Source organism: Microcaecilia unicolor, chromosome 13 (genome assembly GCF_901765095.1).
Source record: "Microcaecilia unicolor chromosome 13, aMicUni1.1, whole genome shotgun sequence".
In the NCBI taxonomy this organism is placed as follows: domain Eukaryota; kingdom Metazoa; phylum Chordata; class Amphibia; order Gymnophiona; family Siphonopidae; genus Microcaecilia; species Microcaecilia unicolor.
The window spans coordinates 11,787,126-11,813,236 of NC_044043.1; the positions used below are offsets into that span (position 1 = coordinate 11,787,126).

The 26,111-nt window shown below is 47.9% G+C and overlaps 1 protein-coding gene across 1 annotated transcript in view; it reads right to left on the reverse strand.

Annotated features, from left to right (window-relative positions):
- Positions 1–26,111, reverse strand: part of COL26A1 (collagen type XXVI alpha 1 chain) — a 576,097-nt gene that overhangs the window by 17,077 nt on the left and 532,909 nt on the right. The window contains exons 10-11 of the mRNA XM_030186010.1: positions 23,315–23,376; positions 19,962–20,015 (exon numbers count right to left, since the gene is read on the reverse strand). Of these exons, the coding sequence (XP_030041870.1) occupies positions 19,962–20,015; positions 23,315–23,376 (116 nt within the window). The remainder of the gene's footprint in view (positions 1–19,961; positions 20,016–23,314; positions 23,377–26,111) is intronic.

Consider the following 26,111-nt stretch of genomic DNA (forward strand, 5'->3'; position numbering starts at 1 on the left):
TACTATTTAACAAATTTATAAATGATATGGAAATCGGAATGACGAGTGAGGTGATTAAATCTGCAGATGATACAATTCAAAGTTGTTAAAACACATGCAGACTATGAAATATTGCAGAAAGACCTTAGGAAATTGGAAGACTAGGCATCCAAATGTTAGATGAAATGTGTTGTGGATAAATGCAAGGTGATGCACATTGGAAAGAATAATCTGAATCATAGTTACCTGATGCTAGGGTTCACCTTGGGTGTCACCACTCAAAAAAAAATCTGGGTGTAGTTCTAGATAATATGCTGAAATCTTCTGCTCAGTGTGCGGCGGTGGTCAAAAAAGCAAACAGGATGCTAGGAATTATTCGGAAAGGGATGACGAATAAGATCGAAAATACTATAATGCCTTTATACCGCTTCATGGTACGTCCACACCTTGAGTATTGTGTTCAGTTCTGGTCGCCGTATCTCAAAAAAGATATAGCGGAATTAGAGACGTGGCTCAACAGTTCCCACGAATGGGATGCAAGCATACCAGGCTATAATCTATTTAGGAAGGATAGAGAGGGTCGTAAAGGTGGAGGAGTAGCTCTGTATGTGAGGAATGATATCATGGCGACTGAAATGACAGGGACCTGGGGAAAAGAAGAAGCGATATGGATCACCTTAAAAAGAGAGGATAGAACTTCTGTCCACGTGGGTGTTGTCTACAGACCCCCCCACACAATTAGAGGAACTAGATAAAGATCTGATTGCAGATATTCAAAAATTAGGAAAGAAAAAAGAGGTTCTGTTGATGGGAGATTTCAATCTGCCGGATGTAGATTGGAAGGTTCCGTCTGCCAAATCGGAAAGAAGTAGAGAGATCATAGATGCTTTCCAAAGTGCTCTGCTCAGACAGATGGTGACGGAACCCACAAGGGAGGGAGCGATGCTGGATCTGGTGCTCACAAATGGGGATAGTGTGTCAAATGTGCGAGTGTGTGCACATCTGGGAAACAGTGACCATCAAACGGTTTGGTTTGATATAACAGCTGAAGTGGAGGGCGGCCACTCTAAACTCAAAGTCCTGGATTTCAAGCGTGCTGACTTTAGTAAAATGGGGGAATACCTGAGGAAGGAGATGATGGGCTGGGAGGACGAACAGGAAGTGGAAGGGCAGTGGTCCAGGCTGAAAGAAGCAATAAATAGGGCCACAGACCTTTATGTAAGGAGAGTAAATAAAAGCAAGAGGAAAAGGAAACCAATATGGTTCTCCAAGCAAGTGGCTGAGAAAATAAAGGCTAAAGAGTTGGCGTTCCAGAAATATAGAAAATCTCAAGAAGAGGAACACGGGGAGGAATACCGGATGAAACTGAAAGAAGCCAAGAGAGAGGTACGTCTGGCGAAGGCGCAAGCGGAAGAACAAATGGCTAGAAATGTAAGGAGGGGCGACAAAAATGTCTTCAGGTATATTAGTGAAAGAAGAAGGACTAAAAAGGGAATTGTGAGACTAAAAGATACAGCGAACCGCTATGTAGATAATGATGAAGAAAAAGCCAATTTACTAAATAGATACTTTTGTTCGGTTTTCACTGAAGAAAATCCTGGAGAAGGACCGCGAGGGACTGGGCAAAAGTACACCTGAGAATGGAATGGATATAGCACCGTTTACGGAAGAGAGTGTGTATCAACAACTTGGAAAGCTAAAGGTGGACAAAGCCATGGGACCGGACGGGATCCACCCCAGAATATTGAAGGAGCTCAGAGAGGTCCTGGCGGGTCCTCTTAAAGATTTGTTTAATAAATCCTTGGAGACTGGAGAGGTTCCGAGGGACTGGAGAATGGCGGAGGTGGTACCTCTTCACAAAAGTGGTGATAGGGAAGAAGCTGGAAACTACAGGCCGGTAAGCCTCACTTCGGTTATTGGAAAAGTAATGGAAGCCATGCTGAAGGAAAGGATAGTGAATTTCCTAGAAGCCAACAAGCTGCAAGATCCGAGACAACATGGTTTTACCAGAGGGAAATCGTGCCAAACGAATCTCATTTAATTCTTTGATTGGGTAACTGGAGAATTGAATCATCGACGTGCTATAGACGTAATCTACTTAGATTTTAGCAAAGCTTTTGACACGGTTCCTCACAGGAGGCTCTTAAATAAACTAGATGGGCTGAAGATAGGTCCCGAAGTGGTGAACTGGATTAGGAACTGGTTGACGGACAGACGACAGAGGGTGGTGGTAAATGGAGTTCACTCGGAGGAGGGAAAGGTGAGTAGCGGAGTGCCTCAGGGATCGGTGCTGGGGCCGATTCTGTTCAATATATTTGTGACTGACATTGCCGAAGGGTTAGAAGGTAAAGTTTGCCTATTTGCGGATGATACTAAGATTTGCAACAGAGTGGACGCCCAGGAGGGCGTGGAAAGCATGAAAAGGGATCTGAGGAAGCTAGAAGAATGGTCTGAGGTTTGGCAATTAAAATTCAATGCGAAGAAATGCAAAGTGATGCATTTAGGGAGTAGAAACCCACGAGAGACGTATGTGTTAGGCGGGGAGAGTCTGATAGGTACTGAGGGGGAGAGGGATCTTGGGGTGATAGTATCCGAGGATCTGAAGACGACGAAACAGTGTGACAGGGCGGTGGCCGTAGCGAGAAGGTTGCTAGGCTGTATAGAGAGAGGTGTGATCAGCAGAAGAAAGGAAGTGTTGATGCCCCTGTACAAGTCGTTGGTGAGGCCCCACCTGGAGTATTGTGTTCAGTTTTGGAGGCCGTACCTTGCGAAGGATGTTACAAAAATGGAAGCGGTGCAAAGAAAAGCTACGAGAATGGTATGGGATTTGCGTTCCAAGATGTATGACCAAAGACTTGCTGACCTGAACATGTATACCCTGGAGGAAAGAAGAAACAGGGGTGATATGATACAGACGTTCAAATACTTGAAAGGTATTAATCCACAAAAAAATCTTTTCCGGAGATGGGAAGGCGGTAGAACGAGAGGACATGAAATGAGATTGAAGGGGGGCAGACTCAAAAAAGATGTCAGGAAGTATTTTTTCACGGAGAGGGTGGTGGATGCTTGGAGAATTCCTTTATTAAATAAAACGGAAAAAACCAATATTCAAGACATTACATCATGCCGTTGTAAAACCAGCCCCACTACACTTTTATACAAAAAATACAAACCCGATAAAACCCGTCCCCCCCAAATCCCCCCCACACCATACATTCAAATCAACTTCAAGCGGACATGCTTCCACCAAACCCCAAAATTATGTACCCCCCCCCTCCACCTTTTCCCAGCGTGCCAATTCCTGGACGGCTCGGACAATGTCCCAGGAAACCTGCTCAGCCGACCTGCACTCCTGGCGCATAGACACCCCGCATCGAGCCACCCACAGGCAGTACCTGATAATGACTGATATGAGGAAGGCGGTACCTGGCTCCAGCCGCCCCGTCCCCTGCTGCCTCCCGTACACCCAGTCTGCATAGGTGTAGGACGTGAAGCTGGGGATGGCCAACAAGGCGGCCACTCTTCCACAAACTGCTCTGGAGAATGGACACACCATAAGGAAGTGGTCCATCGTCTCCAGCTGACCAGCACACTCCCCCCTCGGGCAGTTTCGGTCCTGCATGCTTCGGTGCATATTTGCCCTAACATATAATTTACCGTGAAGGGACAGCCAGGCAATGTCCCTGTACTTGTTCGGGAGTCGTCTAGATGAAATAAAGCGCAGGCCCTGCCTCAGCACGGGCCCTGGAGCATCCCTAAGAGTCAGGGGAGATGAGAAATGCTGGGAGCGAACCCGCTCCACCCAGCTCTCCCTCTGCCCCGCCCTTATTTCCTCCCATGTAATGTCCCACAACCGGACCAGCTTTACTAAGGATTTGTAGTAGCCTACCCCCTCCGGGAAACCCTTACGCAACCTCCCCACCTTCCCCCCTCCCCACCAAGGGCCCCAAAATCCCTCCCACCACTGCACAACACTTTGTGCCCACCCTGGGGCCTCCGGCCCTCCCCCCCGCCCAAGGTTAAACTGGATGAACAGGGAGGAGAATAGCAGGACAGGGTTTACCATCCCCACCCCCCCTTCCTCCCGTGACCGGTAAGTAATATTGCGTTTTACCGGGTTCATCCTGTTGCCCCACAAAAGTTGAAAAAACACGCTGTACAATGAAGTGAAACAGCATTCCGGCAAAAGGCAGATGTAACTCAAGAAGAGAAACATGGGGACTATCTGGGTCTGCAACAACCGGACCCTGTCTGCCATGGACATCCGCCACCCCTTCCAACGATCCACCTTTTCCCTTGCCTCCGATATCTTTTGCTCCCAACTCTCCCGCCCGTAATCCCCCCCCCCAAAATACACTCCCAACACCCGCATTCTTTCAATCCCTGCAGGAAACCCGCCCCCTAGGTTAAATCGCCGTTCCTCTGGACCCACCCACAAGCTAGTACACTTACCCAGGTTTACCCGTGACCCCGATGCCTTGGAATATTCTTCAAGGGTCTCCCGCAGCATCCTCCCCTCCCTCTGGTCTGCCACCCAAACGGTGACATCGTCTGCATAAGCGATGACTCTCAATACGTTCCCTTTGCCAACCTCTACCCCTCTGAGCCCTCCCTCCCCCCCCTCCCAGCCTCCGCACCAGGGGATCTATGGCAAAAGCGTACAGCAGGGGGCTCAATGGGCACCCCTGCCGTACCCCTGCCGTGACCCCCACCTCCGCCCCCCTCCATCCATTCACCAGGGGAAAAAATCGCACCCCAGCATACAACAGTTGCAGTTGTGCGATCCACTCCCCCGGGAAGCCATAGTGATCCAGGACCTTCCACAAGAACTCCCACTGCACTCGGTCGAAAGCCTTGTCCTGGTCCAAGGCCACGACCAACCTACCATCTCCCACCCGGCTATGTTCCAAGCCCTCCCTCACCCAGGCTACTGCCTCCAGCACCCCCCTTCCTGGGACCCCACACCTCTGCGGGACTGCTAGCACTTCACCGGAGACCTTCCTCATGCGAGCATGAAGCATGTGGGCGAAGATCTTCCGGTCGCTGTTCAATAGTGCTATTGGTCGCCAGTTCGCCACGTCTTGAGGATCCTTGCCTTTGCTAAGGAGGACCAATGCTGATCCTCCCATAGACTCTGGCAAGGATCCTCCTGTTCGCGCCTCCTCCCAGAGTTCCAGCAAGAGCGGCGCCAGCTGGTCCCTGAACCGTTGGTAAAACTCCGCCGGAAGTCCATCCGGCCCCGGCGCTGTTCTGCGCCGCAAGGCCCCAATGGCCTCCTCCACCTCACCCAGCGTCCACGGCTGCGTTAAGACCTGAAGATGGGGCCCCCAGTTACCCACCCCCGGGGTCCCCTCAATATATCTTCCCATGGCCTCTGTCCCCAACTGTAGGTCCGAGAAAACCCGCCCAAAATGCGTCCCCACCACCCGCAAAATACCTTCCCTGGATTCTTGGAGCACCCCCCCCTCATCCCTAAACCCCACCACCACCCTCCTCTCCCTTCGTTCCTTGCAGCAGTCATACGGGTCCGGACCAAGCAGCTTCCCGAAGTCCCGCTCGTAGACGAGGGAAGAGTAGCGGTTGTACTGTACTCTTTCAACCTCCTGCTGCAGTACCTCAATATCCTCCCTCCTCCCCCCCCGGGAAATTAGATTATCCCGTCGCTTTCTCAGGGCGATCCCCAACCGGGTGGCCTCCCTTCCCTTCCGCCTTGCCTGACGGAGAAAAAACCCTCTGGTGCGGTGTTTCAGTACTTCCAACCAGTCCCTGAGGGAAGGGAAGACACCCTGAATGGACACCTGGTCTGCTAGGAATTCCAGGTACTCCTGGTGCAACACCCCCTCCTTCAACCATTTGAGATTCAATCTCCACAACCCTTTCCCTAGCTTGCACGCCCCCCCTCCCCCCAACTCTATCATCACCATCCTGTGGTCAGAGAAATCTACTTCCACCACCCTAGGTGCCTGCCTACATGCCCCTTCCCGAACTAGAAACCGGTCAATTCTGCTCCTACAGGTGCCCCGTGAAAAGGTGAAACCCTGATTCCCACCACCAAGTGCAATATGTACATCCACCAGCCCTGCTCCTTTCATAATCCCCGCTAGTCGAACCCCATCATAACGTACTTGTGGTGCCCGCCCCCCACTATCCTCTTTCCGTAAGATAGTGTTGAAGTCTCCTCCCCACACCAACTGCCTTGAAGTGTATAGGTAAGGCTTAATTTTGTTGAACAATGCAGACCTTCCCTGTTTGCTTTGCGGTCCATACACATTAATCACCCGCAAGGCCACCCCCCGCAATATTACGTCCAACACCAAACACCTACCAATACCCAGCTCCACCACCCTCTGAATCTCTACTTTATTGGTTTTAAAGAGGACGCCTATCCCCCCATACCTCTCCCCGGCTAGACCCCAAATAGAGGGTCCCCATCTCCAGGCCCTCTTTGCCCGCCGGATGTCCTCTAGCGTCTGCAACCGGGTCTCCTGGAGGAGGAAACAGTCCGCCTCCACAGCAGAGAGGCCATCAAATGCCAAGCTTCTTGCCCTCTGGGAGGCGACACTAGCCACATTAAGTGTGGCGAACACCAATAGCAGTCCCGCCATCAGTCCTCGCTACCACACCCCCCGCCTTCCTGGCTGCCTTCCCTTCTCTCCACACCATCATCCGTGGTCCCTTCCCCTCCACCCTCTTCTTCCTCCTCCGCCCAATCCCGGACCCCTAGCTTAAACATCCCTTCCCCCACCCTTGCTTTCTTCCTCCCTATCTTCTTTTTGTCTTCACCCACCTCCCTCCCTCCCTGGGGATCATCAAGCGACCTGCCCCCCTCCTCTCCTCCCTCTTCCACCCCTACTACCTCCTCTTCTTCCACCCTTCCCATCAATCCCGCCTCCGACCCTTCCTCCCTCCCCTCACGGGCCTGCATTACTACATCCTTTCTTACCTTCCTTTCCTCTCCCGCCCTCCCTGCATCAGCCGTCACCTCCCCCGATCCACCCACCTCCCCCCCTACCCTTCCCCCCTCTTTGTCCCTCAAAACCCTCCCCCCCCGTTTCTCTTTCCTCTTACCCGCTGTTCCCCTCACTCCTTCTCCCCTACCTCCCAACCCGTCCTGCCGGCTACCCCCATCCTCTACCTCCTCACCAGCCAGTTCCTCAACCCCTCCCTCCTCTTCCAAACCCCTGAATCTATTCCCTACTTCTATCCCCATTCCCACCCCCCTTCCCCCCTTTCCTCTCCGCTGTTTCTTGGACACCCGCGTCCAGCCCTCATCCTCCCCTTCCTGCCGCTTCCGACCCTCCCCCAAGCCCCCCCCCTCTACCTGTCCCTGTCCTTCCCTGGACCCTTTCCCTCCCGCCCCGGGAACCTGATCATGGTCTGCTTCCCCTCCCCCCTCCCCCTGACCTGAACTATCCCTATCTATCTCCTCCTCACCCCCATTATGGGAGGCCCAAGGGCAGGCTCGAAATGCATGCCCCAGACCCCCACACAAGTTGCACCGAATAGACATACAGGACTCCGTGGGATGCTCCTTAGACCCGCACTTTCCACACTGCACAACCGGGCATGACATACTAAAATGTCTAAACGACCCGCACTTGTGACACTGCCGTGGCTGCCCCTTATAAAAGCAGAGAATCCGATCCCTGCCGATGAACGCCGAGGAGGGAATGTGCTGGGTGACATGCCCTGCCTGCCTCAGCCTAACCTGCGCACCCCAACCTCCAGCCCACACCCTACTGGGGTCCGGGAGTTTGGACAAGGGGGTACGCAATTCTGCGTACCGTTGTAGCCAGAAGGCCAGGTCCGCCCCTGATAGAGACTCATTTCGAACAAGAAGGGTTACCTGCACCAGGTCGGGTCTGCTGATCGGTACGGCCCGGTAGTTCTTCCAGTCCCCTCTCCCCCGTACCCCTTCGTATCTCTCCCAGAAGACCTCCATGCCTCGCTGGGTTAGAAAGCTGACATCGTATTCTGGTATATTCACCGGATGAATACAGGCATAGAGGTCCTCTGGGAGGAATCCTAGACCAAGGACCAATCTCAGGACCGCATCCCTGCTTGGCATCCCCCCCTCCCCCACCCATCTCAATTGTACCACATTCCTCCTTTTGGGAACCTGGCCTCCCCCCCACCCCCCTCCCCATCCTTCCCCGCTGCCCCCTACCCCCCTAGTTCCCCTGCGCCCACCTCCTCCACCCACCACCGCCGCAAAGGACGGACCCCCACCCCACCGTCCCCCCCCTTCTGCAGCGCGGGGACCCCCCCGCTCCTGATGCACCATATCCTCCTTCTCTTGCCTTCCCCGTTTCTCAGCCTCCCTCCCCTCCCTCCCTATCCCTCCCCCCAACATGCCTTGTACCCCTTCAACCAGCAAACCTTGGTCCCCTGCACCCCTCACCCCCCGAGCACTCGTATCCCCTGTAGTCACAGTGTCCATCAGTTCAATGCCTCCTGCAACAGAAACCCTGCCTGTCTCCCTATCGATTTGGTCCATAGGAACTTTGACAGCAGGTTCCCCTATATAACTGGTCCCCTCCCAGTGCCCCTGCCCCCCTCCCGTCGAATCAACCCCTCCCCCCAGAGCCAACCACCCCGCTGCCTGGCCGGAATCAGAATCCCTAGTACCACCAGTTAAGTTTACTTCTGGTGCGCATGGCAAGGCAAGCACCCCTCCCTCCCGCCCAAAACCTGCTCTCTGGACCGGGTCCCTTTTTCCTCCAACGTTCTGCTCCTTCGGATCCTCCAGCCCCGCTGTTTTGCCAAGCGGATGAGGCTTCCCACACTCCAGAAGTGCCTGCCCTCTCACACATGGGGAATCTTCTGGCGCTGCAGCTATTTCCCCTGCCAGCCTTTGTAGCTGTTCTGCAGTCTTTCCTGCTCCCACAGCCCGATTGGCTGGAGCCTCTGCTGCCAGGCTGGTTTGTTGCAAACACTCCTGATCCTCCAGTGCTTTCTTTATCGAGAACCCCTCCTTTTCACCTGCTGTTTGTCCAGCTGCAGCACTCTCTGTCACCAGGTTTTCCTCTGCTAAAACCTCACCATTCTCAGTCTTTGGCAGTGCTGCAGCCTGCCTGGCCGTGACCTCCAGCCCCTCAGTGCTGCGTGGGCGGGGCCTCCCCAGCTGCAATGGAGTCAGTGTTTGTTTGCTGCTCTCAACTCCTGCTGCAGGCAATGGGCACAAAACCTGTGGCTGCAACTGCCTCTGCTGACTTCTTGCTTCTTGCTCAAGTAAGTTCTTCAGTTCTGCTTCCACTGGTGTAGAAAAGAGTCTCTCTCCTGAACTTCCAGCCCCTGTTTCTACAAGATGAAAAGTCTGGGTTTTAAAACTTTTTTCCTGTTCAGTTTTTCCAACCTCAGGTTCCCTTAACGAGCATGCCTCTCCAGCCCCACCTCCAGTCCTGCTTGCTTCAGAAGCTGCCAGAGACTGACTAGCAAGGTACTGCATATACTGTAATGTCTTTTGGGTACTGGGCCCAGGAAGCTCCTCTGGCCCCTGGGTGTTCTGGGGTCCAAGGTCTGAGCTCCTACTCTCCTTCTCTGTTTGCTGTTGTGACTGTTTGAAGGTTGTCAGGGCTTTTCCCCCCAAGGCCATTCTTTCTCTGTTGATGTAAACTTCTCTCAGAGGGTTCCCAGGGCCCTTTTTCAATGCCCCCAGCAAATGTTCTTTCTTTTGAAGAAGCTTGAGTAAACGGGTTACCTCCTTTGTATAAGTCTTGCGGTGCTCCACTGGGGCTAGTTTGCACAGGGCTTTTGCCATTTTAACCCGTTTCCCCAACTCTACCACCTCTTTTTCTGTGCTTTTTATTTTTCTCACCATTTGAATCAGGCCACTGGTCGGGTCCTCTGGATCCTGACTATAGTCTGTGAAATCTTCCTCCTCTGAGGAGTCACTGTCCTCCTCCTCTGACACCGGTAGGGCCTCCCGGCAGATCTCCATTACCTCTGCTCTCTCCTCTCTCTCCTCCGATCTGCTGTTCTCTGGGGCCTCCCCCAGCTCTCTCCCCCCCTCACCTGCTAGATGGCGTGCCACTGTGAGGGGGGTACCGGTCTGGGTTCCTCCCATGGAAGCCTGCACTCTTCGATCCACAGGGCTCCTTTCCCTCCTCTCTGGAGCCCTGCCAGAGAGGGAACTACTTCTCCTGGCCTTCTGGTCCCTGGCCCCAGGAGACCCCCTGGCCTGGGGCTTTCCTGAGGACCGCTCCCCAGGGACCTTCCTCATTTCTGGGGAAGGAGCTAGGCCTCACTCCCTTCCCCCTGGAAGCCTGCAGAGCCTCTGGCAGCACTTCCTCCTCCTTCCAAGTCTCAACAGCAACTAACTTGGAATGGCCTCCCGCGGGAGGTGGTGGAAATGAAAACGGTAACAGAATTCAAACATGCGTGGGATATGCATAAAGGAATCCTGTGCAGCAGGAATGGATCCTCAGAAGCTTAGCTGAAATTGGGTGGCGGAGCAGGTGGGGGGAAGAGGGTTTGGTGGTTGGGAGGCTAGGATAGGGGAGGGCAGACTTATACGGTCTGTACCAGAGCCGGTGATGGGAGACGGGACTGGTGGTTGGGAGGCGGGAAATACTGCTGGGAAGACTTATATGGTCTGTGCCCTGAAAAAGACAGGTACAAATTCAAGATATGAGTTTATCTTGGGCAGACTAGATGGACCATGCAGGTCTTTTTCTGCCGTCATCTACTATATTACTATGTTAATATGTTAGAAAAAGTTCAAAGAACAGCAACCAAAATGATAAATGGGATGAGTGTCTCTCGTATGAGAAAAGGCTGAAGAGGTTACGGCTCTTCAGCTTGAAAAAGAGACGGATGAGAGGAGATATGATTGAGGTCTACAGAATCCTGTTGTAGAAAGAGTAGAAGTAAATCGATTTTTTACTCGTTCCAAAAGTACAAAGACTAGGGGACACTCGAGGAAGTTGCACGGAAATACTTTTAAAACAAATAGGAGGAAATATTATTTCACTCAATTAATAGTTAAGCTCTGGAACTCTTTGCCACAGGATGTGGTTACAGCAGTGAGTGTATCTGGGTTTAAAAAAAGGTTTGGACAAATTCCTGGAGGAAAAGTCCATAGTCTGCTATTGAAACAGACATGGGAAGAAACTGCTTGCCCTGGGATTGGTAGCATGGAATGTTACTACTTTTTGAGATTCTGAATGGAATATTATTACTCTTTAGGATTCCAGATTCTTGCTATTCAGGGCTAGATGGAACATTGGTCTGACCCAGGATGTCTACTCTTATGTATCCCCCTTCTCCCATCTGCTCCCTTTTTCAGCCCCCACTTCTGGCATCTGCCTTCCGCTCAACCCCAGCTCTAGCTTCCTTTCTTCAACCTACCCCTTGCATCGTGAGGCAAGACTTCCTTTGGCTAAATCCTTGTAGGCTTTTTCCTATTACTAGCATTGAATATCCGACATTGAATTTGAGTATCTATGGGTTCAGTACTTTTGTTCCTTAAAGTAGTTTCCACCATTTTGTCTAGCACTGATATCAAGCTCACTGGTCTGCAGTATCCCAGATCAGCTGTAGAAGCCTTCTTAAATATTGGTGTTATGTTTAAATCGTTTTTATTGATGGTATAAAACAATACATTCAAACAGTCTTCCACTAAGCCAACACCTACCATCATTTTATATATATCCTTCCCTACTCTATCTGACCCCTTCCCGCCCCTTCCTTATTCTCCCCTCCCGTCCCTCTAACCCATCTCTTACTCCCTCAGTTATTAACATTCATGGTGTACAACAATGACACATAATTACATATTCAGTAATAGACTTCTTGCCTCCGAGGGCATTGAGTCAAGGAATGGGCTCCATCTGACTATAAATAAATCTGTGCGAGGCCTTTCCTTACATGCTAGCCTCTCCAACCTCATCAAGAGTATCATTTGAGTTCTCCATATCTGAATCGATGGCCCTTTTACCTCCAACCAGTCTAATAAGATAGATTTCTTTGCTATCATGATGGCTCTTTTCACAAATTCAGCATAACCTTTAGGACTCGGCCTGCTGAGTTGTGGTTTACCAAATAATAGTAAGGGCGAATATGTCCATCTTGTCTTCCATAGTTTCGTTATTTGCCTTACTAGGCTAGTCCAGAACTGCACAACTCGGGGACAGCTCCAGAACATATGCCCCAGAGTTGCTCCAACCTCTCCACACTTGGGGCAAGCCCCATCCGGAGATAAACCCATGTGGAAAGCCCTTCGCGGTGGAATATAAAGTCGGAGGGCAAACCTGTATTGAGTCTCCCAGTACGCGGCCCAATTAGTTGTTTGTTTTAATGTCAATACATGCTCCTTAAACATGCGAGGAGTCACCTGCACCGACAGTTCCTTACTCCAGTCTCTAGCATACTTAGCATAGTCCAGTTCCGACTTGGTGTCTTTTATATGCCTGTGGTGGTATGATAATGGTACCTTCTGCTGCGAGTTTAAGGACAAAGCTGTGGGAAGTTCCTCTTGAATGTCCTCTGCAAGTGCTTCCCAGGGCAAATTGGTCACATAATGTTTTAGTTGCCAGTAGTGAAGCTGGTCCTTAGGTCCTAGAAGTTTTAGGCCTTGTAACTGCCCATAAGATTGTAGTCTCCCATTTTCTGTAAGTATGGGTTGTAAATACGTGACTCCTTGTTTTGTCCATCTAGTGAATATAGAGTATAGGGTACCTGGTGGGAATTCCGGGTTTCCTCCTATTGGCAAAAGTGGAGTCACTTTGTAAGAACAATGATGCAATTTACATAGCTACCTCCAGGTCTTTTGGGCAGTAGGCAAGATGTGAGATATCTCCAATGTTGGTGATATTTTGCATTGTAATCCATGGAGTAAACTGCTGAAATGGTGTGGGTTGCACAACTCCAGTTCAATTTTTGTTGCTGAAAAGTCTGCAGAGTTTCTAAACCAGTCATTTAAATGTCTCATAGCACAGGCTATGGTTAATGATCTGATGTTCAACAGTCCTAATTCTCCATACTCTCTTGGGGAGCTTACCATGTCCAAAGATAACCTGGGTTTCTTCCCTCTCCACAGAAATTTTGTCAGGGCAATAGTCAACTTTTTTTCATCTATACCTTTCAAGTATATTGGTAACATTTGAAATACATATAACCAACATGGTAATACCATCATGTTGTATAAAGCTATGCGTCCTAACAGTGAAATGGGTAGCCCTTGCCATCGTGCCAAATATTGGTGTTATATTGGTCACCCTCCAGTCTTCAGGTACTGTAGTCAATTTTAATGATAGTACATCTGCAATTTCATTTTTCAGCTCCAGCTCTGCCCCCTTCTCTCACCTGCCCCCTGCATCAGCCCCCAGCTCCAGTCCCAGTTCTTGCATCAGCTCACAGCTCCAGCCCCAGTTCTCTCATCTGTCCCCCAGTTCCATTCCCCCCCTTACCTGCATGTACATAAACCTCCAGCTTCATTCCTCCCTTCTATTACCTGCCCTCTGCAAAAGCCCCCAGCTCACCTTCTCTTACCTGTCCCCTAGCGTCAAAAGATATAGTAGAATTGGAAAAGGTACAGCGAAGGGCGACGAAAATGATAGTGGGGATGGGACGACTTTCCTATGAAGAGAGGCTGAGAAGGCTAGGGCTTTTCAGCTTGGAGAAGAGACGGCTGAGGGGAGATATGATAGAAGTGTATAAAATAATGAGTGGAATGGATCGGGTGGATGTGAAGCGACTGTTCACGCTATCCAAAAATACTAGGACTAGAGGGCATGAGTTGAAGCTACAGTGTGGTAAATTTAAAACGAATCGGAGAAAATGTTTCTTCACCCAACGTGTAATTAGACTCTGGAATTCGTTGCCGGAGAACGTGGTACGGGCGGTTAGCTTGACGGAGTTTAAAAAGGGGTTAGATAGATTCCTAAAGGACAAGTCCATAGACCGCTATTAAATGGACTTGGAAAAATTCCGCATTTTTAGGTATAACTTGTCTGGAATGTTTTTACGTTTGGGGAGCGTGCCAGGTGCCCTTGACCTGGATTGGCCACTGTCGGTGACAGGATGCTGGGCTAGATGGACCTTTGGTCTTTCCCAGTATGGCACTACTTATGTACTTATGTACTTATGTAACCTCCAGCTCCATCCCCCCTTCTCACACCTTTCTCTGTTCTTGCATTAGCACATTTCCAGGCCTCACCTGCCTCCTTCTCATTCCTCTTCCCACCCCCCCCAACCCCAGCATCATACTTGTCCAGTGTCACCTCTCATCTCCTAAGAATCATTTGCAACGTGATAGCAACCTCATTCATCTTGCTTCTGCAGCTCTGCCTGTCCTCAAATGGGTCTGGCCGCCGGCACACAGGTAAGCAGTGGCAGCTTTTAGGTACAACCCCCTCCCCGAATGTTGGCGCCCTCCTGTTGTGCTTACCTCACTTACCATGTTATGCCGGCCCTGAAGTTTAACACTCATATATATCTATATATATATGTTTTAACGGTTTTTATTGATGATACAATGCTTTACAAAATCGTAAAATTTAACATGTTACATTGAAACGTCACATTGGACTTATATTCAGACATCTAAATTGCCATCATCAATAGTTTATCAATTTCTCCCACCCTCCCCCCATCATCCTCCCAACCCCCTCCTCCCCCCTCCTTCGAACAACCCACTGACCTTTATACACCATATCTTAACTTCTAAACTTCGTATCCCGCTCTCCCCTCTCCTTCCACCCTTTTAATCCTAATAAGTATTCACTCTGCCATTGTTCGTTCAGACTTTCCAGGGTAACCCTGTTATCCATGATATCATATTCTATGTTAACTACGGTCCCTTTCCCTTTAGGACTGTTGATAGGGTTCCCTGGAACAAGGATCTGCAACCGAATCGGAGGCGGCTTTCCCTGCTCACCCCCCGCTCGTCTGCGTCACCCTTTGAGTGAATCCCTCTGTTCCCGATAGGCCCCCATACTTCATATATGAACTAAATCCCCTTTATAGTAAAACTTGAGAGAAAAAAAAAAAAGAGCTTTTTTTTATAAGCTATTCAATATTAAGCTTCGTGCACGCGGCGCCAGGGACTGGATGTAAGGTCTCCAAATCTCCAGGAACTGTGTTCTCCTCTTCGGGGAAGTACCCACCGCCCTACGCTCATGCAATAAGAGCTCGTGAACTCTGTTTCTCCAATGCCAGAACTCTGGTGGGTCCACACTCAACCACCCAGTCATAATCAATTTTTTCCCCAGCAGGCAGGCTTTGCGCACCAGTGTCTTCTGACTTCCTCGTTGGAGGACAAAGAGCTCATGTTTATCAAGGATAATCCCCATAAAAGAACAATTAATCCGAAATCCCACTAAGCCCTCCAGATATTGTATTATATTGTGCCAGAACCTTTGCACTCCGGGGCATTCCCACAGGCAATGATAAAATGTGCTGTCTCGTTGCCGGCACTTAGAACATAGTGAGTCCGGCACTCCTCCCATCTTAAATACCTGTAGTTTGGTCATGTATGCTCGATATAAGATTCGATATTGACATTCCCGTAATGTCGCATTGATCGATATATATCTATATATATAAACCAGACGCGTGTGTTTGTTTGTTCGTGTCTGAACTCCTTCGGCCCCGAAAAGCTACAGCCACCAAACCCAGCATGCAGACTTTACCTGCTGTTGCCGAGGTTATTATGTAGTTGAAACGATTCAGTTCACGGGGGCACTCAGGGGAGGGAGAGCAATATCTCTATCCATTAAATGAATAGGCAGCAGGTCGGAAAGTTCTTTCTTGCTGTTGCTAGGTGACAAACTGCTTGGGACAGGGTGAAGGCAGAGACTGGTGGGAACAGGGTAGGGAGAAAATATTGGGTCAGGCTGGGAAGTGTGTGTGTGTGCATGAATTCACTACCCCTTCCCAAGTCTATGAGATGCGACAGACTACTAAGCGACAAACTGAGGGGTTGGGAGACTGTGACAGAGACCTGCTTGGGACAGGGTGAGGGCTCAAAGACTGGTGGGGAGAAACACGGACAGCAGTTGTGCAGTTGTCCCTCTCTCATTCTCTAATACCCTCTTCCCAACAATTTCAATACAAGGGGGTTCAGAGACTGCTGGGAACAGGGTATTGGGGGTCAGGTTGGGAAGTGTGTGTGTGTGTGTGTGAATTCACTACCCCACAAGGGGAACGCTCCTTGAAAAGGGCAGGAAACTGAATTTCAATATGCCGTTGAAAAGGCGGCTATGTTTTGACAGGAAAACAGTGAAAGCCAAATGGCAGGCACTTGCTAGATTGAAAGAAACAACTAATCAAGAAAATCAACCTAAAAAAATGATCGGAAAAGAAAAGTTAGTGCTAGGTAGGGATGCAGTCTCCACATTTTCTGATTTAAGGGAGTATTAAACTCAATGTCACCCATTCTCACTTACCCCTCAGCTAGTGGCTGCCTCATGGCAATGCCAACACAGCCCATTCAAAGTGAACAGGCAGCGTTGGCGTTAGAGCACCACCAGCCGCTAGTGTGGTTTAGTAAACAGGAGGAGAATCTACTATTCCCAATTCACTTAGGGGGTCTTTTACTAAAGCTTAGCTCGCGTTATCTGCAGCAGGGCCCATAGGAATAAAATGGGCCCTGCTGCAGATAAATGAAGCTAAGCTTTAGTAAAAGATTCCCTTCACGTTTACTAAGGTACGCTAGCATTTTTAGCACATGTGAAAAATTAGCGCGAATTAACGGTAGAGACACCCATAGGAATAAACGCTAGCGTACCTATAATGCAGCTTAGTAAACAGGGCCCCTAATCTAAGCAATAACAACAAGTGATTAATAGCACTGAATGCTGCAGAGACATCAAAATGGAGCAAAACTATCTGTTGTCTACTCATAATTTTTTACTTCAGAGGTGAGAACCAAGAGAATAGTCTCCGTGCAATGATTTTCTCTAAAACCGGTTTGTGTTTTATGTAAAACTAGTAAAAAAGCCCCGTTTCTGATGCAAATGAAACGGGGGCTAGCAATGTTTTCTTCTGTGGGAGTGTGTGTGTCCCTGCCCTCTGGCCTCTCTCCCCTCCCCCCTCTGAGTCCTTCACTGTTACAGAGCCAGCGATTTGATTTCGTGCTCTGCTGTTTTCCTTCACTGACTGTGTTACAGAGAGGGCGGGGCAGACACTCATAGGGAAACCGGATATCTCGCCCCCTTCACACTTCCGGCTGGAGGCTTCATAGAACGTTGGTGTTGCCTTTTATGTAGAGAGATAGTAAAAAAGCCCCGTTTCTGATGCAAATGAAACGGGGGCTAGCAATGTTTTCTTCTGTGTGCATGTGGGAGTGTGTGTGTCCCTGCCCTCTGGCCTCTCTCCCCTCCCCCCTCTGAGTCCTTCACTGTTACAGAGCCAGCGATTTGATTTCGTGCTCTGCTGTTTTCCTTCACTGACTGTGTTACAGAGAGGGCGGGGCAGACACTTATAGGGAAACCGGATATCTCGCCCCCTTCACACTTCCGGCTGGAGGCTTCATAGAACATTGGTGTTGCCTTTTATATAGAGAGATATCATGTAATTCCATAAATCTCTGTAACTGTTTATTCACTTAATTTTGCCATCCAAGGGATGCTAGCCACAAGATGATAATTTTCAACCAATGCCAAGTCAGCTCCCATTGATTCTGGAAGGGGAGTCTACACTGTATCAGTCAGACTATCTGGATATCTCCCTAACTGAAGATGAAAAATTCACAAACTCAGTTAGCCACATTATCTGGTACTTCTTGTAATGAATAAGAGGGACATTTGTCCAATATAGATGATTTTTTAGATAATTTAACTATAATTTTATATATCTGCTCAAAACTAGCCCATAACCTATCTGCAGAAATACTATTGGATTCATCTGAAATAGGAATTAAATCACCTTCTAGCCTAACCTTAAAAAAAGATTGCTTTACCCCTCCGAAGGGACACCACCTTGTAGTGGTGGAGGGGCTTCTGTGTTTCAATGACTCAGAGGGCTATGCTGAAGGGTTACCCATATCAGACAGGCCTCTGAGGAGAAACCAGACAAAGAGTGTCCCAAACTGGGAGAGTGGTAAGATGGCGACCTGTAGTTCGTATGCCCAACGGCCTTGCTGCCCTCTGAAGTTTTGTCTTCTCTATGTAAATTTCCTCTCTGCAATTGCAGTTACCTTAACTGAGAGGAAGGGGACAACTGGCGGTCAGTCGCCGATGGCCAGTGTTTTGTCCCCTGAGCAGCAAGTGCGGGACTGCTGCGCGATGAATAGCCCACAAATGAAAGGGTTGGCGAGTCCTTTGATTTAGCACCGGCGAAGGAGCGTCGGTGCTCTTGGACCTGGAAAAAACAACTCCATCGCTCCCGAATTATCCAACCACCATGTCCAAAGGAGTGGAGGAGTGAGTTAGAGGTCTATGCTGAAACGGAGGACGTTTACAGCAGAACCCGAATCGGCGGAACCACTCCTAAACACCTAAGAGAAATCAACTTGGAGTTTTTGGCTCCCATGGAGGTTACATTGAATATCATCTGGAAGGCGCTTCGGGACCTAACGGTGGCAGTAAATAATTTTGTTTCAGATATAATCTTATTAGAGAGTTACATGAACAATTTAACTGAACCCTTTGAGAGTGAAAAATTGATATAACAAATGAAGTTCTACACGAGCAAGAAGTGGTTATGATCATGAAAATGATAATAGACCAGAAACTTTGAATAATAAAATGAATATTATTATAGATGATTAATATCGAGATTATTGTTTTTCCCAGAGTTCCGGGTATGACTCCTAAAGTTTTCTTCAGAAATATTTCCTCAATTAGTACTTTAAAAGGAGTGAAGCCTGGGATTACTTTAATCAGTGGGATCTGAATTAGACTTAAGTATATGTATTATTAAATAACTTCTGGTTTTTAAAAGAGAGAGAATGTAATTAGATGTATTATTTCTAACTAATATTGGATAATAAGTATGTTTTCAATTAAATGAATTGACTATACACCGTATTGGCCTGAAGAACCCAAACAGATGATCAATGTGGAATAATGAATTAGGTGAGTAATATCTGGGGATAAACAGGTTAATACCATGGTGTTTTTTTTTCCTGTTTACTGTTTAATTGATCTCCTTGTCTTGTTTCACTCTCCCAATTTAGTGGTCTAAGGAAGAGAATAGAATTACCTATATATTGAATTAATTCCTATATATTACCTTCTCTGTATTTCTGGCAAGTTGTTTTATCGCTTGTAAAAATTTAAATGGTTATAAATAAAATAAAATAAAAGATTGCTTTATTTTGTTTACTTTACTTTAGATTCAAATAATTTGGCCTGATTGTTTACACTAAGCTGTAGGGATTCTGAAATCATTGATAATCCAGAAGTGCTAGTTAGTTTCTCAAAAATCTTAAAATGAGTTTTGCTAGTATTGTCAGCTTTTTATATATATATGTTTTTATTATTTTTTTTTTTTTTTTTAGCCTGAGAGGTTATCCACTTAAACAACCTAATCTCCATTCTCCAAATTAAATATATCTAATCATCCTTAATTTTCCTCCATTGACGTTCCAAATTTCTACATTTTTGCTTTTGAATTGTCTGTTGCTTATTATACCAAGGACTATCGTAAATACACTGTTTCTTTTCTCTAAAAGAAGCAATTTCGACCAACAATGAACAAACTACATCTTCCCAAACTTTAGTAGAAACAATAGAAGATTCCTTTCCCAAAATTGTGTTACATCCAATTTTTTCCCGCTGTAACTTAGTCAAATTTTGTCTATAATCACCTGGCCATCTGCTAAGCCTCTATCCGGTGATATTCAGTGGGAGATTGCCGGCTATTCACCACTGAATATCGCTGGATAGCCGGTTATAGGGCATTTAGCCGGCCAGGTGCTGATCCTGGCCAGTTAAATGCTTTTGAATACGGGGGGGGGGGGGGGGGGGGGGGGGGGCGCTAATTTCTTCCCTCTTCTTGTAAAGTTAAAATTATTCATGTTATAGGATTTTACTTACACTGCTGCCTCTGTCTCCTTTCGGACCTCTAAAGCCAGGAGGTCCTGGAATACCCTATAGAACAAAACAGTAAACCTGTTTAACTGCTACAAATAATCAGACCTATGAGCTGAACATGTTTCTCAAAGAGAATTTTACATCATTTCAAAATGTGCAGGCCAACTGAACCAAACCCGGGGAGAAGTAGGTACGGAAAGAGAAAGTATAATTGCAAACCCCAACCAAACCTCACCCCTGAGAATGCCTCCAGTGACTTTATGGGGATAATTCTATAAGGTGCACCTTAGTTTTAGGCCGCAAGAAGGGGCAAAAATGGCACTAGCCTAGTCATTTATACACATACCCCATAATTATATAAAGGTCGCCAATAATTGCACATGCAAATTTGGGTGCACGCAATTTTATTGAATAATGAGCTAATGCCAATAATTGGCTTCTTAATGAGCTATTATTGGCATTAATTAGATTTAATTAGCATTTATGCATGTAAATTTAGGTGCAGGATCCGCACCTAAAATTTACATGGGATATGAAAAAGGGGGTGTGGAAATGGAATGGATCCAATGGGGGCATTCCTGAAATGTATCTACATTGTTATTTCACCTGCCAGAAATGGCTCCTGGCCTGTTAAATAGTGCTTAACCAGCTACCCATGAATATTCAGTGGGAGATAGCTGGTTATCTCCTGTTGGATAACCAGTTATATCGTGTGATATAGCTGGCTATCTGTGAATATTGAGCGCATTGCCGGCTAAGTTTGGCAGCCAAATCGGGCAGTCGAGATAGAAGGACTGTCTTTGGCTGGATTAAACTTAACCAACCAGCACTGAATAATGACTTGGCCGGTTAAGTTTGAACTGGCCAAAAATAAACAGGATATTCAATGCTGGTCACCGGAAATGGCCCATCATTGAATGTCTGGCCTCACCGCTGACTGTGGGAGGCAGCCCAACTAACTCCCGTGGTCTGAATATCGGCACCAGCATCTACAGGGCTGGTATAAATGGTTATGCCTAGATCTATGCACATTCTCTGCCACTTACGCTAGAATTTGCGCACATACACCTCATAAATTTATCCCATGTTGTTTGTAGCAAACTTTTCAATGAGACGCCACCTATATCACTTCCTTCTGAAAACCAGCAGTGACCACGTACAGGGGTCCTTTTACTAAGGTGCACCGTAAGACGCATGTATTGGATGCGTGCAGGTTCATTTTTCAGTTCACCTGCAAAAAAGGCCTTTTTTTGTGGGGGCCGAAAATGGACGTGCAGCAAAATGAAAACTGGTGTGCGTCCATTTTGGGCCTGAGACCCTACCGCCACCCATTGACTTAGCGGTTAAAGTCTCACACGTTAACCGGGCAGTAATTGTCAGCACGCATACAATGCCAATTACTGCCCGGTTAGCGCCACATGCCCGAAATTTTCCAGCACACGTAAAAAAATTACTGCCCAGGCCACGTGGTAGCTGGGTGGTAGTTCTGAATTGGTGCATGTTGGGGTTAGTAAAAGGGCCCCACAGGCAATAAAAGTGCCAACATACATCACAATCAATTATTTGATAAGGAACAAAAGAGCAAGTGCACTTTTGAAAAATCAAAAGTGGGAGTGCTTTTTTTCTTACTCCGATACATCCTCAGCAGCATTTCTTTTTAACCCGGTTAAAATATAAGCATCACTGAAGCTCATGCCTGCTTTTAGCTTGGCAGAGGACGGCAACTTTTACACAGGTCAATTTGCCCTGCTGATTAGCTGTAAATGGCTTTGAATGCTCTAAACAAGTACAGCCGCAGCACAAATAAAAAATGGAAATTGCTGCATGCTACAGAGCACATTCTGATTTAATTACTTCCTGGTGCAAACCTATATTTAAGATGGGCTTAGAAATTGTAGGAATATGTGAAAGACAAGTGCTGCATGCATTAACTGTCAACAATTCTATGAGCTATGATGTCATTGGATATAGTGTAATGTCTTGTGGGTGTGTCTGAGTCACTCTAGTTGCTCTGAGAGTGAGTCAGTCTGTGTCAGCATAAGATGGTGTTAGCAATCTCTCTTCAAGCTGTATGATAACCAACTGACAGAATTTTGTATTCAGTAGTTTTACCATGTCTACTGCAAGTATGATGTAAATAGTTATCTGAAGAAACTGTAAGTAAACATCATTTTTGTTTGGAAGTTAAAGAAGAGAGAGTAATTGAATCTTTTATTCAAGAGTCTGTGAGAGAGAGAGAGAGAGAGAGAGAGAGAACAAATAAATAAAAAGAATGGGAGTTAACACTTCTAAAGCTCTGCTGCGTATGGGCTAAATCTGCTGAAGTAAAAGTCTATTTTTTCATTTCTCCCCATCAGAAATAAGTTCTCAAGTTGGGAGAGTTTACCATCTAAACTATATCTGAGGCAAAGATGAGGAGAAAATATTTGTTCACTCAACGAATAGTTAAGCTCTGGAACTCTTTTCCGGAGGAAGTGGTAACAGCGGTTAGCATACCTGGGTTTAAAAAAGGTTTGGACAAATTCCTGGAGGAATTCCCCGCCGAGTATCAGTAAGAGAGGCAGGATTTGATCCACTGCTTTAACAACTAGACTACTCCTCCAATCTACTATTCATGTAGTGCTTGTTGACACATGGCTAAAGGATCAAGTTGCGGTACTTCATTGAGTCCTATGTATAAAATCTCTTGCTCTTGACAGAACTGCTACTACGCACCTATCAGAATTGTATATAAATTCTTAACTGGTTGACATCATTGTTAAGCATAAAGCACTATGGGGCCCTTTTACTAAGCCGTGGCAAAAAGTGGCCTGCGCAGCGCAAGCACATTTTTTGGACGTGCGCCGGGCCAGTTTTTACCGCGTCCTGGAAACAAGCCCTTTTTTTAAGGGGCCGGAAAATGGACATGTGGCAAAATTTTAAAAAAACAGTGCGTGTCTATTTTCGGCCTGAGACCTTACCGCCACCCATTGACTTAGCATTAAGGTCTCACGCGCTACCCGGGTGGTAGGTATGCAGCATGCGTCCACTGCCATTTTCGGTGCACATCCAAATTGCGCCGTTTTCGGCGCGTGCCAGATTCAGAATTACTGCCTGGGTCATGCGGTAGCAGGGCGGTAATGCTGATTTGGCGCATGCTGGATGCGTGTAAAAGGGCCCCTAAATTTGGCTATGTGATTATTTCGCTTTAGGGGGAATATTTTGGGGGACTGTTTTTTTGTCTTTGTTTTTTTATTGGGAATGGGCAACAAGCATGAGTGGTAAGTCCTCAAAAATGTATCCAAAAAAAAGAAAGAGAATGTTCCTTTATCTCAAATCCCTAATTTCCCAAATAATGAAATAAACACAATGTTCACCGGAGGTCCAGGTGGTCCTACTGGCCCGGCAGGTCCATTTGGTCCTGGTGCTCCTGGTAGTCCTGATGAGGAAATCATCGTTAGAAAATATTCATAACAAGGCCCTTTTGTCATATAGTGCTTTTGTATTAAAAAATAAGGATACACACAGCTGATCTTTGGCACCACCAGAGATAGCAACAGAACTACCAGTGGCGTAGCTACGTGGGGCCAGGGGGGCCTGGGCCCCCGTAGATCTGGCCCTGGACTCCCCTGCCGACGACCCTCTCGACCCCCCCTCCTGCTGCCAACCCACCTTCGCCATTGCCTGCCTTTGCTGGCAGGGGACCCCAACCCCCGCCAGCCAAGGTCCTCTTCTCGCAAAAGGCTTCCTTCTGTTTCTGACGTCCTGCACGTACAACGTGCAGGACGTCAGAAACAGAAGGAAGCCTTTTGTGAGAAGAAGAGGACCTCGGCTGGCGGGGGTTCCCCGCCAGCAAAGGTAGGTGACGGTGGGTTGGCGGTGGGGGGGGGGTCGAAAGGGCCATCGGCGGGGGAGGGGGCAAAATTGGTGGCGGTGGTGGCAAGGTCGGCAATGGCGGGGGGGAGGGGGGTGTCAGCGGCACCAGAGGGGGCTAAAATGTGCCCCGTCACCTCGGGCTCTGGACCCTCCTCCCGCCGAAGTCTGGCTACGCCCCTGAGAACTACCACTGGCTTCCCACAGCAGTGCCATTGTGTGAAGCACAGGAACAAAAGATAGGAATGCAGATGCACAGCAACTTGGAAGGCAGTGGCGTTCCGAGGTCGGTAGCCACCCAGGGTGGATCGCTGCTGGGCAGCCCCCAGCGCATCACCTCCTAGGGGTGCAGGGAGCAGCCGTGCGGCTGTCGGCTCTGCTGATTCCCTGCCCCAGAACAGGAAGTAATGTCAGATGGAGCAGGGAACCGGCGGGGCCGACATCTGCACAGCTGCTCCCTGCACCCCCTTGCAGCGTGCACCCAGGGTGGACCGCCCCTACCACCCTGCCCTTGGTACACCACTGTTGGCAGGGTGCCAAATTCTATAAAAGTCGCTAAAAATTGTGGGCACAATTTAATTGAATGAGTTAATTAGCACTAATAATTGGCTTAACAAGCAATTATTGGCACTAATTAAATTTAATTAAAATATACACATGTACATTTAGGTTCAGGATCAGCGCCTAAATTTTACACGCAAGTTCAAAAAGGAGGCGCAGAAATGGGAGGATCATGGGTGAAACAGGGGTGCTCCTAAAATTTATACCTAATTTAGGCGTGAAGATCTGTACCACATTTAAGTTGGTGCAAATGGCTGTGCCTAAAGTTCGATACGATTCCTGGGCATAAGCGCTATTCTATAAACCGCACCTAACTTTAAGAATAGTTTATAGAATAGCCTTTTTTCAGCACTGTTTTTTGGACATCATATACAATTCATCCCCATGTGGTTCATCTAACCTTGCTAATCTATTACAGCACCATATACCCCACACGATATATGGCTTGCCCTTCACCTCAAAATCAAATAAAAAACAACAACAAAAAAAAGCATTCATGATAAAATTTACTTGAAAATAAAGTCATGAAAACAGTAGAGGTATCATAAGGGGAGTGATTCTGTCAATGAATGCAACGACTTCTGGAATATCTTTGAATTGACACTTACCACGTAACTATCACCATATACCTCAGCTATGGGCATTTAAAAAAAGATTTGTTTTGTAGGAAAACTGATGCAAGACACTTACGATTTGTCTGCACTGAATGTTTGAAAACTGAATGAAGTATCTGGAAAAGCAACTGCTCGATACAGCAGAAGCGTAGCCAGGTTGTGACACCATGGGGAACTAAGATCGGACAGTGTAGGTGCACGCGTGATGGACTGCTGAAAAATGGGTGCTATCAGAAGTGTGTTTGGGGGAGCGGTGGATCCCAGACCCCCCACCTCCCCCCCAAGTACATAAGAGCCTGGAGGTATGGTGGACCCCTAAACCCCCCAGCATCCCAAACACATACTGTAAACCTCCGTGAAAATAAATAAAACCCTGGTAGTCCAGAGGGACCCTTAGCCAAGATCCCAACCTTCCTCCCCCCGAAGGCTAGCCCTGCTGGTCTAGCAGTGGTCCCTCCCCCTAAAAGAAAGGAGGAGGAACTAGGACTCCCCCCTTCCTCCTGCTTGGTGCCTCCTTAAAATGCCCCCCCCCCCCCCCACTCTTTTCTGGCTGTTTTTAGCAATCACTGAAAAAATTTTTTGCATGAAGCAGGTCGCTTCTTACAGGGAACACTGGTCCTGGCTAAGTGACTCACTGGACCAACAAGGTTTTTTGTTTTTTTTTTGGGGGGGGGGGGGGGGTTACATGTTTGGGAGGCTGGGGGGTCTGGGGTTCCACCAGACCTCCAGGCTGTTATGTGTTTGGGGGTGTTGGGGCTCTGGGATCCACCAGACCACCAGAGTTTTTGACAGGTCCGGGCTTTTCTCCCACAAGAGAAAAGCCCGGACCTGTCAAACGTCTTCTGTGGGAGGATTGTGCCTGGGCATGCTCTTGAGCGAATGCCCAGGCACAATCCTCCCCTTAACGCTCTAAAAACTGCCTCATGATCAATGCTATGACCGTCCTTAAATTTGCATGCCATTAACATCGATCATTAGGGAGTTCATTTCCTGCGTTGTTCCAGCGGTATTTTTAGCACGCTATTCGGAACGTGGGTTCTGATCATCGGGACCTTAGTGCATTGTGCTTTCCATACTCTGAAATTAGCTTTAAGTGCAGCCATGCTAATTGTGAATAAACTCAATG